Source organism: Ornithodoros turicata, chromosome 1, assembly GCF_037126465.1.
Source record: "Ornithodoros turicata isolate Travis chromosome 1, ASM3712646v1, whole genome shotgun sequence".
Lineage (NCBI taxonomy): Eukaryota > Metazoa > Arthropoda > Arachnida > Ixodida > Argasidae > Ornithodoros > Ornithodoros turicata.
In genome coordinates, this window is record NC_088201.1 from 594,492 (window position 1) to 606,357 (window position 11,866).

General features: G+C 45.2%; 2 protein-coding genes and 1 long non-coding RNA gene across 3 annotated transcripts; 1 reads left to right on the forward strand and 2 right to left on the reverse strand.

The window, feature by feature from the left end:
* Positions 1 to 2,406: 2,406 nt before the first annotated feature.
* On the reverse strand, positions 2,407 to 4,598 carry LOC135377216 (protein fem-1 homolog C-like). The gene has a single exon (XM_064609510.1). The coding sequence runs from the start codon at positions 4,455 to 4,457 to the stop codon at positions 2,526 to 2,528; it is 1,932 nt and encodes a 643-aa protein (XP_064465580.1). The 5' UTR covers positions 4,458 to 4,598; the 3' UTR covers positions 2,407 to 2,525.
* Positions 4,599 to 5,937: 1,339 nt separating this feature from the next.
* Positions 5,938 to 7,886, reverse strand: LOC135377218 (nuclear hormone receptor HR96-like). The gene is made up of 3 exons (XM_064609513.1): positions 7,820 to 7,886; positions 7,504 to 7,649; positions 5,938 to 7,207 (listed from the first exon to the last, which is right to left on the reverse strand). The coding sequence occupies exons 1-3, from the start codon at positions 7,863 to 7,865 to the stop codon at positions 6,113 to 6,115; spliced, it is 1,287 nt and encodes a 428-aa protein (XP_064465583.1). The 5' UTR covers positions 7,866 to 7,886; the 3' UTR covers positions 5,938 to 6,112.
* A 2,641-nt stretch (positions 7,887 to 10,527) lies between these two features.
* Positions 10,528 to 11,266, forward strand: LOC135377220 (uncharacterized). The gene is made up of 2 exons (XR_010418098.1): positions 10,528 to 10,967; positions 11,144 to 11,266. It is a non-coding gene; the product is annotated as an uncharacterized LOC135377220 (long non-coding RNA).
* Positions 11,267 to 11,866: the final 600 nt, after the last annotated feature.

Here is an 11,866-nt window from a genome sequence, read left to right on the forward strand (position 1 = left end):
GTCAAAGCGCGTTGAATTAGGGCAACTAAAACCTCAGATTGCGACGACTAAAACCTTATGACGACGACCTGCGAGAAAAGCGTTAGCACCGCGAAGGAACTGTGGCTATAAGTGGATGGAGAGTGAGGGGGTGGTAGGATTGGAACCTCCCCAGTCTTGAACACGACCTTGGCTGTGAGTAAAGAGCTCACAATTTCCACAGGTGACGTTGGAGGAGTTTCAGAGCAGCCAGTACTTGACTGACATGGTACCTTTAGTAGTGGAGAGGGGCCCCTTGCTATGTTGGATTGTCCTAGCATGCCATTAGACAATGGGCCTCTTACCTGCAGCACCCGCACCAGTCTCTGTTCGACTGTGGCTTGGAGAGATTTCTTTGTCGGAGGGCGTAGTGGGGGAGAGGGAAATCCAATGTAGAAACTGACGTTTTGGCAGTGGCACAAGTTCTTTACAAGTGTGGTATCTCGTGCTGCCAAATGGGATGCAACAACTAAGGTTCCCATCCCGAAATCCTGGGATTTCAGCATAATTTCATGTTCCCAAATCTTGGAATTTCGGCATAATAAATTCCGGCTTTTTTTACAACAAATATTCGGTGGTACTAGTGAAAAGGAAATAACTTTTTGTTTCAAGCGTTCCTTCCCTAAAAAATATCATTTGCAATCGGAAATCACCCGGTCATCAACGACTTTAGCTGCTGAGTCATTAGTGAAGCACAGACCCCAAGTAGCATTAAAACTCCCATGAAATCAGAAGGAACCTTTCAATCCACGAGGCTACACAAAACATTGCAAAATCTCTTTTTGTTCTCGCAATCCTCACAAATATAATATATTTGAAAGAGAAAATGGCCTTTTCAGAAACCTATAGGAAAACAGTTACTGTGTGTGGATAAATAAAAGGACCATTCCCCAAAATACTCGAGCGGAAGATGCAAAAAATGGCATTCATTTTAGTGCAAGTACAGCTGCTCCATATGCATATGAACTGTGGGAAATATCTGCAAGATATTCCGTAGCAGTTCATTGCAAAGTCAACATTCTGGCACAGTGCAAATGCTGAATATAATACTCGGGTTTTGCCCCATGAGCGGTGCTTTTGCTAGAATGCTCCGTGGGGAAGCATGGTTGTGCAGGTGGATACAGTCCTATACGACAGTTTGGAAAAAATCCCTGGATTGTAAAAACGGCTCGGGAACATTTTGGCGTCATAAGCATACAGAAAAGGCGCGTTAAGTACTGTATTGGCTGTGCTCTCGCCATGTCGGGGACTGTGTCCCTTTTGCGCGTGCACATTACCAAATAAACCTGAAAGTTGAAAGTAGCAACTCTCGCGCTCCAAAGTGAGCGACTCTGTTTAACCCCACAAAAAGAAGAATTTCCTCACTGATGACAATGTTTCTTTTTCCTTAAGCTGGAAATGCCCCAGAGGAAGAAAAGCGTTCTTTCGGAACACGCGCAATTTCAAAAACCCATTCTTTTCCTGAACAGTACCTGTAAGACCTGCACCTGAAGGAGGATACCAGCTTTATTGGAGATGGACTCTCCATCCAACATTGGACGATGCAAAGCACAACCTATGGAGCGTCTCATGCTAATTCTTCCCACGTAATTGCCCTTCACAAATTTCAATAGTCTCATTGACGGGCCTGTCCTTTGCATGAGGATGTTACAGATTCTACATAAAACTGCACTGAAATAAACACTCAATATCGTATTGCCCTTAGTTCACTCTTGGACATTAGAAACTGTTGGGAGTGGAAAATAAAATTGCGCCGAAAAACACATATTACTCTGGATATGGCTAAAAGTAATAAAAGCTATCGTTCTTCCCGTATTTTCTTTTTTTTCCATTCGGGACACGAAATAAAACTGCCTAAAAAACACATTCGCTCTCTGAATGTATAGATACAAATTATTACTGAAACGTATAGTTTACGAGTGTGTAACTGCAACAAAAAATCACTTGCAAGTGTCACTTTGGCATTTCATGCTAGTTATCTAACGCAGAGGCAAAACATACGTCGATTATACGCGCTTAAATAAATGGGTCTGTCGTAGATGTCCTTCTCTACAGGCGTGTAGCAACAACTTGGTGCTTATCTGGCTGCAGACAACAGTCATGTTCTTTCACATGCCTCGATAAGCTACCAGTACAATAGATCATTGATGCAGGGTTTTTATCTCAGGTTTTACAGCTGCATAGACAAAAACGTGACAAGCTGAATGGGCAAAACAAGTGCTAAGGAAGTGTAACACAACAGAAAACCTCTATGTGCAGCCTTCAGTTGGTACCAAAGTATCTCAAAACAATATTCCACTTTTTGGCACCTGTAATCATCTTGATTTAAAAGGTTGTTGCTACAAATCAAACTCATCATATCAAAATTGCAAACTCATTTCAATTAAGAAAGGTTCCAAAGCACAATATCCTTTTATTTGTGACCTTCCACGAGGGATAAAAAGAGGAAAACCACTACAAAGCATTTCTTTCTGCCGCGTCAATGCAATAAAAGGAAGATTAAAATGTCAGTGAAGACGGATGAATCCCTCCAGTGAGACGGGTACCTCACCGATGTACCTGATCCGCCTTTCCATTATTTTCCTAGCTGCCAGGCAACTCAAGGTCACATAGTGAAGAGGATTGAGGTTACACTCTGGGATTCCCTGGAGCATCCTATGGGGCTGATTTCCATTACCATTTCGACGATCCACGTGTGCTCCGTGCTCTAGTAAAACTTTCACCACCGCGGGACGATAGTTATTTCGCAGGGAAGCCACGTGAAGTGGAGTACTCATGCTGTGATTGGTCGCTTCCACATCAGCTCCACACTCGAGAAGAAGACGGGAAACTTTCTCATCTGGAAACAGTGCTGGACGTGTGTCTTCTAAAAAGTTGGTCTGCTTGAGGACATTGCTTTTGCTCACTACCAGATGGAGGAGAGAATCTCCGGCAGAATTACGAGGATCTTGAGCGAGTGCATGAGCGACCAAACGGCGCATGTCCTTTTCATCCTCCTTGGGCAGAGCATTGAGAATGTAGAAAAGATGCGTGACTACCTTGAGGATCTTGTCAAAGTTGTCTTGTTGCCGTTTGGAAACGGGACGAATGACGAGCACGCTCATTGCCTCAGCAAGCTGCTCAACGAGGAGAGTAATAATGTCCGTCACATCTTGCATGTCCAATTTTTCTCGCATCACTCCCGCTTGGTGCTTCTCATACATGTCCAGACAGAGCCGAACAAGCGCCATGGCAGCCACGGCAGATTCGCTGTGTAACACAGAGTCCTTGATGATCCGCAGTTCCACGGCGTATTTCCATAAGTCGATGCATCGCTGGTATTGGAGGTCGTCGGCATACGCTGCACCGCGGAACATGAGCCGATAGATGGTGTCTTTGTGGAGTGGGCCCAAAATTCGTTCGCAAATGAGAAGAGATTGGTTCCTTATGACATCCATGTCCACTGCCATGAGGTTTAATTCCTCGAGAGTGCGAAATTCTTCCGCATTCACGTGAGCCTGATGGTATGCCTTCCGAAAGGGACCCGTCGGATTGGCTTTGGGCACATTGTACGTCTCCCGCACACTCAGAGCTTTTCTCCAACATTGGAGAGTGGCTGGCAAATCGTGATGCTCATCTAAAAAAGTTGTTCCTATCAGTTCATAGGCATCTGCTATTCTAGCTGGTGGATAGTCGAGAGTGGTGAGCAGATACTCAAATATCTCTTTGGAACCCTTGAGGCAGGCTGTTTGCAAAGCATCATCTCCGTAGCGACTACGAAGGTACGGGTTAGCATTGTGTTCTATAAGCAATTGCGTTGTGTCGAAACGGTGCTCTTGGATGGCGTAATGCAGCGCCGTCTTGAATTGCACGTCCTGAGCGTTAACATCAGCCCCGCAGCTCAGTAAGTATTTACATAAAGGAGCACTCTGAACAGAGTTGATCAGACAGGTTCCACCATTGTAATTCGGTCTCAGGATATCTGCCCCTTGTTGGATCAGGTAGGAAACTATGTCGTTGTGGGTCATGAAACAGGCAGAGCGGACGGGAGTGGATCCTGTGTCAGATACACTATTCACATTTGCTCCACAAGTGACAAGAAGTTGCACCACGTTCAGCTTGCCCGCAACGGCTGCGCACCAAAGCGGTGTCACAAAATGGATCGACCGATCTTCGGGCACTTCGTAAACTCCGCGTTGCTCAATGTCTGAGCCACACCTGGTCACCAAATAGTCCACTATTTCCAGGTTCCCTTTTTTACAGGCGATAAACAGCGGTGCACAACCTTCTTGCACACGAGAGACAATATCCTTGCGTTCTTCGTGAGAAATGCGTTCTAATTTGTTCCGAACAGGATATGACAGGCGAGCACCTGGAGCAGCGGATCGACACTCGGAGAAGAGTTCATTGAACATCATGTCCTTTTGAAAAGCCGGGTCAGGCTTACCTGTAATCCACATGGCGACAACTGCTTTGATCTCTTAATACGCACACCAAAGGAACCAAGCAGACCGTCACAAACTGCCAGCCATCTTTAGAACAGCTGTGATCAGCCTTCTTGTGATTGGACGAGCGAACCAAGCGATCTTTTGTCTCTGTCACGAGCGATTGGCGCAAGACGGGTCACGTGACCAATCGCCATGTTGTGATGCCCTAGGTTGCTCAGGCTCAATCCATGGGCTCAATGCTCAACCTTGAGCCACTCGATAGACTTTATCCGAAGAATCATCCTGGTGGTTACCGTGAAGGCAACTGGGGGATGCTCGCATGTTGTCTGTGGTGGGTACCCAAATCGCAGAGCAAGACGGAAGAAGAACCCGGATGTTTACACTTTCGGTTTAGCTGGCACGAGATCACGTGACAAAGACGCCTACGTCTGGCCCTACGTGCTACGTCTATCTTCATCAGAACTCAGACTCAGATTCTCCATGTCCTGAGAAGTGTTCTCGTCAATTGTAAGGGTGGTCCCCAATTTGTTTCAAACAACAACTTCACTCACCTCACAGCTTCAGAACTCTTGTGCTTGTCTTCGTGTCTCTCGGTTATTCGTTCCTTCATCATCATGCACCAGTTAGTCTGCGCCCTATCTCTTTTATCGTTCACTCACCTCGTTGGCCAAGACAGAAACAGTCGAAATCTTTACCTACAGTTGAAGGCGATATGTTGACTTAATGCTCGGTCAGCTTTTGCTCAGTGCGCCTGCTTTTCTAACGGCTATGTACTCTGAAAATCTATGATATGAAGAGGTCTTTTGAAGACATGACACACCCGAGAGAACACAATCGGCTCTGCAATAGAATGCCACCAACCAACCCACAGAGTTGGTAATAAAATGTGTGGTCAAGTTGCTGTTATGCAGATTTTACACACCTATTCCAGGTACGAAACACTCACAAAATGTTGTCATACACGTTTATTTCATTGGGATTCACGTAAATGTTCATAAGACGGCCATCACATAGAAGACATAAACAATGAGCAATGACTAGGCCGGATTGTCTGGCACCGAGGCTCCAACTAGGCAAAACAAGTCATTTCTTCAAAGGAGTCTTAAAGCTGGAAAACATGTTTCCCTTACTGCAAACATTTGAAAGGAACTTTCAAGCCCAAGAGAAACACCAAAGCAGAATACATAGCATGACCTCTGTACTGCAGATTCTTGAATTTTAATTAGATACATCCCATTTTTCCAAATACCACATCTAGAACATGAGAAATTTCTTGCAGGTTTCCAAAGTAATCAAATATTCCTCATTAGCATGAACATTTCATTTCTCCTTTCTTAAATTACACGCAGAAACAAAATATTTGGATAGCTTTTGGAATAACAAAATGATCTGTAGCAACAACATCTGAAAAATAATTTCTGAGCCAGAATGAATTGAAGAAATTGGAATCCCATTGCTTTTGTTCAAAGACACACTCAAAGCACTTGCCCCCACCAGAAAAGGAAAATCTGTTTTGCATGCCTGAAACACATCCCTGAAACGGAAACTATCAACACTGTTTCACAGTTGACCGCACTAAACAAAATAAAATCTAAAGCAATTATTTGGTCATTACTGCATTCATTCAGCCCCCCACACAACTCAATAATGAGAGCCAGATTTTGACCTCATTTGAGGTCAAATATCTCAATGAGCAAAGGTTCCACTTCTCGAGGGTTTAGATCAACCAAAATGCTAACTTGATTTTCATTGAGAGTTCGCATGTCTTCTAGATTGCGCATTAGATGCAGGAAGACGGATCGACTCTCACAGCCTGTGTAAATGGTGTCCAAATAACGCCGTAGCAAGTACAGATAAGTGTCCTGCTCAAACATAACCACATCACGATGCACAAGGTTGGGACGCTCAGGTGTAAACAACGTTATGGCACTGAGTAACAACATTATGTTCTCATCTACGCGCCATTCGGGACGAAAAGCGTTGATGAATCGCTTGTGCTCTTCGTAGACATTTCCCCGAGCCTCCTTCAAGATGTCCAACTTGATGGACATTAACCGTGGGTCGGGTCCCTTCCAACAATCCCGCTCTGCATCGTAAGACATAACCGAACGCAACAGCATCAATTCTGTGCTTCCACCTTTAAGCAGAGCTACCTGATCCTCTTGACACAAAGTTTTGAATGCTGCAATCCGTTTGGACATCTTAATCAGCCTTCGGATGGCATGATCAGTCATGTTGATTACATCTACCAAACTCGGATCTGGGTCACATGCCAGTGGGAGTTTGAGCACTTCATTTGCTGTTGCCAGTTCCTGTATTCGTGTCAGTTCCAGCTCAGTAAGGGTACGGCCTTCAATGTGAGGAAACTGACTACGGACAGCACGTTCCCGGACAAGCTGAGAACCATTTTCCCACTGCTTACGACACGTCACTCTTAAGGCATCCAAGCTACGGGACTCCAGGTGATCCTCAGGTTCAGATTTGACTTGAGGGTCTGCCGTGTGTGCTATCTTTGGTGGAGGTTCATCCTCTTCATCTGTTATAGACGAAAGAGGCGTGTCCGGCATACCATCTTCATTTCGAAAGGCCCTCTTTAGACGGTTCTCTTCAATTTTGGCTCGTTTCTCCTGCTTCTCTGCTTCCGTTAATATACATTCTTTCTTCATACCTAAGGCAAAGCATTTCTGCAAACGGCATCGTTGGCAGAAGCGTCTTGTCCTTGTGTTCACCTCGCAGTCATTCTTGAAGAGACATCGGAATTCCTGTTGTCAAAGATCAAGTCCTAGCTTGTGAAACTCAAGGTAACATAGTTACATCTCCAGAATTCAAGGGACAGTTACTTTACAAAGCCAAGGAGACTGAAAAACTTGACAATTATGTTCCATGTATGCTAGGAAACACTTTCTTTGATGCGCTCAATTTGTAATTAAATTTTACAAAGTTTTTAGGAAAGAGTCTTTCTCACTGTCAAAATAAATGTAAATAATTCGACAGACGTGTCTTAGGAAGAAAAGTTAAAATCTCAAGAGCACCTTGGTGTGGCATTAAAGAGACTTGCCTTATTTCGGAGAGCATTACGGCGAAAAAATGCTTTGCAACTTTCACACGTCAATGCCCCAAAGTTGTATCCAAAGGCCTTGTCAGAGCAGACGCCACATAGCTTGGGTTCTAGCTTCTCCTCAGCCATCACTAGTTGTCCATCAACTACAGTGAAAGAAGCATCTTTGGCCCACGTCCTTTACACAAGCAAGCAATGCAAAGTATATGCTATTCAACGGACGTGGTGAAACGTCACTTTTGTCAATCGTATGCTTTCTTAACAGCCATATAAATGGACCAGGCTCGGAGAAACATAACATAACGTTTCTTTTTACCCCAAACACAAGAGGACGATGCCACCGATTCTTGGAACGCCTTCATCCGAACTAAATGAAGACACCGTCAAATCACCTAACATGAATTTGCGCAATCAGCCTTCAAGATCGTCGTTCAGTTCATACCACAGGGCGTTATCCTCTCTTCTAATCCGACGACACCCCAACCACGCATCTACCTTGTCAGCTCAAGCAATCGCATATAAACAGGAAAACACCCTCTGTCGTGAGATTGCACCAGACCACGGCAGACGATTCACAAGTAAAAGCAGACAACACAAAAACACGAAAACTTTTGCAAATCAGTCAGCAAATTGGAAAGTTTTATACAGTTGAAAATGTACTTTATCGATAAACTCACAAGCACGTGATGTGTGGCGCAAGTTCGAAAGGCTTGTGGTTGGGATAGAGGTGTGCGCCGCCGCCGGAGATCGGGGCCTCGCCGTCGCCGCCGTACCAAAACTGTCGGCGCGCCGCCGCCGATGTTGAAAAATCGGCGCGGGTGTGTAATGTGCCCATTTTGATCCACTTTCTATAAACGAATATCTCCTATACCTAATATTTTGTTCGTTTGTTTTTTCATCTTAGGTTCCAAGCTTCATTTGTGGTGTTTTTAGCAGTAACAATTTTATCTCCTGATATGCTGTTTATGCTTTAGAGTTTCGTTTCATAGTCGACCCTGGAGGCACAACTCCAGGAAAACTTGTCATTCAATTCTTGCAGGTTGTCTGCCGGTCATCCACCAACACCATAGCACTGGTCATTATCCATACACAGGGTGTGCTGTTTTTTTTTTATTCGTCCCAAAATTTTTGTTTAAAAAATAGCGGAACGAAATAGATGCCGCTTTTGAGTTCATTAATTACCTCAAACTCATTAATTCTTTAATTAAGGGATTTCGCGTATAGCAGAACGGAAGATATTCATTTTTGAAAGCCATTCCATGTTTAAGAAATTCTTAAACGCGCACGTGTGTTGAAATGTCCGACGCTGAATGTCGCTATGCAAATGAGCCGAAACAATAAGAAGTACGCAATTTCCGAGCGCAGAAATGACGCGAGCTTCGCCTTATCGGGGTTGGAAAGCGATCTATCTGGCCAACAGATTAGCACCTACACCAATCATCGCTCCACCACTCGATCGCTCCGAAGCACTTGGTCGTCTCACGTGGATTGCCGTTTTAATTTCGAGAGACCTCAATTTTCGCGAATTTTGCGAATCGAGAAAATTCGAGGAACTCGAGGAGCGCGCGAAATTTAGTTGTTGCGAATATATCCCTACTCGATTCGCGAAAATTTAGGGCTGCGAAATCAAATGATTTTACAGCATTTATCCATGATAACTACAGCCTTTGCAAAAATACTACTAATAATAATAATTGGGTGTTTACGTCGTGAGACAACTGAGATCATGAGCGCCACAGCGGTCGGTCTGTGGATTGCTTTTGCCCACCTGAGGGTTCTTTAACGTGCGATGAAAGCTCATCACACGGCACCCCGTATTTAACGTCCCTCGCGGAAGACGGCGTGTCTAAGCAACTTGTACCCTGCCACCAAGTTGATGGCGTCCTCGGCCGGGTTCGAACCCGCGATCTCGGGATCAGAAGGCGAACACGCTACCGACTGAGCCACCGAGACCGGTTGCAAAAATACTGTTCAATGACGTGGTGGGTGCGCCTTATGTCATATTGTTTGCTAACGTTCGCATGCTTCCGTTCGAGCCACTGGATCAGTGGACAGAGCTTTCACGCCGTCCTGTGAACGTTCAGCACTCGCTATAACTGTTACGTGTATTTGCCATTAAAGGGATGGCTCGTCGTTCTGATTATCTAGCTATATTGTTTTCTCCAGCACTTAACGCGCCCAGTCGAAGTTCTTGGGCGACGACCTTCTTGTTCCTTGTGTGTTCGGTTTTCTTCCATAATACTATCCAGTGCTGACGCATTTGTTTGGTGCAAGATACAGTAAATACTGCCACCGTCGCGGTGTCTTGGAGAAAATACCCCCGCTGTGAGGTGTTCGTGCGCCCCTTTTGGAGAAGAGAACATATTGACAGCCTTGAAGGAGGAGGAACCAGAGACACGGAGGAGATAGGGACGGACACGGTTTTTGTGTCCGTCCCTATCTCCTCCGTGTCTCTGGTTCCTCCTTCTTCAAGTATGCACCAGCTTGTCAGCGTCCTCTCTCTTTTATCAGTCATATTGACAGCCCACGGGGCGCACGCCGATATGACAGCATCGGCGTGACGCCGCCGGGCCTTCAACGTGCTCTACGCCGCCGCCGAAAAAAATGCCCACGGCGCACACCTCTAGGTTGGGGAGCTTGGTGGTGGTTGCGCCTCCAGTGCCGTGTGTTAAAAGCACAGGGGTCACAAACCCGCCATTGTTGTAGCTACCCTCAAGCAGGTGCTTTTGGCAAAACTGCCATATTGTCCTGGTCGCACGTAATAGAAAACGTCATTTTGAGGTCATGTGACTTTGTTTTTCATGTCGTTTTGCCGCTTACCGAGTGATTTCCGTCGTCATAAAGCCAAGAGATCAACGTATTTTACCAGCGTGAACTATGTGGTGCTTCTTTCGCAACATGGTAACCCAACAAGAGATAAACTGATGTTCTGAGGCTGGAACAACATAGAAGGGACAGACACAAACAAAGCCTCAAATTGCCTAAGAAGTGCCTTTTCAGTGACTTTCATCTTTCATGGTAACCCATTTCTCCTTAGTTTAAGTACGTACATCGTATTGGCTCAGTGGGTCTTACCGTGCGGTCGTCAACAGTACGAGGCCTTACCTGCAAATCCGTGCATTTTACTGCGAGATTATCGGATAAAAATAATTTCTGTGATTGAAAGACATCCAAAACGTCGCGCAGAAACAACCGCATTGTTTACCAACGGCTTGGCCGCCGATCACGGGCGCCGAGTGTGACGTGCTACCAGGACCTGTCGGATGCATTGCGTTCGCCCAGCTACACCGTGGTCACCGGCCGCCATATTGGTGGGCCCAACGCATTCTGTCGTCTGCATTTACTTCAAGCGGGCTGCCCGTATTTTTTAAAATTTACTTTAAACTAAAGGGCATGTCATGCCAGTTTGTTGCAGCTTTGAGTACATTTCACACGGACAGAGTAAGAGGGATAATTTTTCGCAGGTAAGCTCTTTATTTTGAGGAAAAATCTGTTTATTCGTATCGCATATGCACCTGACAACTCGGACATGTTTGCATTGCTACTTCGCTGGTGCCATTGCGTACTAAGAAAGTGTGTGGCTGCTCCTAGACATCTCAAGACCATGTATTTTCTATAAACAATGCGCTTGTGCTTGCAGGTTCCCCTCACAGTCGCTCAGCTGTGCCGAAGAATCGGATGCAGAACCTAGCCAATTTGTTCCACTGTTCTTTTAATCTGTGAGGTACGGTGGAAGTAAATAAACTGCTGTGTTAACCTCGTATGTGCAGTCGCTCCTACAGCGTGTGTGATAAGTCATGCATGTGCGTGCTCTTCGTGCACAGCGCTTCGAATTTCTGTAATGAAATACGCTGACAGCTGAACAACTGCAAAGCACTCGTGACAATAACGTTATTTTAAGATGAGGAATAGGGAGTTTCATCGCCAGGGTCTATACTCCACCCCACTGCTGGTGGTGAGCCCCTTCAGAATAAGGATCGAGGTCTTATTGCAGAACACACACAGAGACACTCGTAGAACATATTACGATAAAGGAAAAAATCAAACGAGAACCGTACAATACCAGACCACATAATAACGAACGAGAACCGCGGAACAGCACACGAAAACCGAACAAACGAAAACAAACAAAAAATATAAAAACGGAATTACCTTACAATAACAAACAGTGTGAAACCTTCCTGAACAAAAATAATTAATTTTATAGGTTGACATTCACCAAATTCACCTTCATGCGTATGCGCCCTGTGCACGACAGTTACGACCCCCTATTCGGAATACAGGCAGCGGAGAAGAAAAAGAAGGCAATTACCATTAAAAACTACAGGAACACGGCTAAAGCACGTTTGGAATACATCAGCAC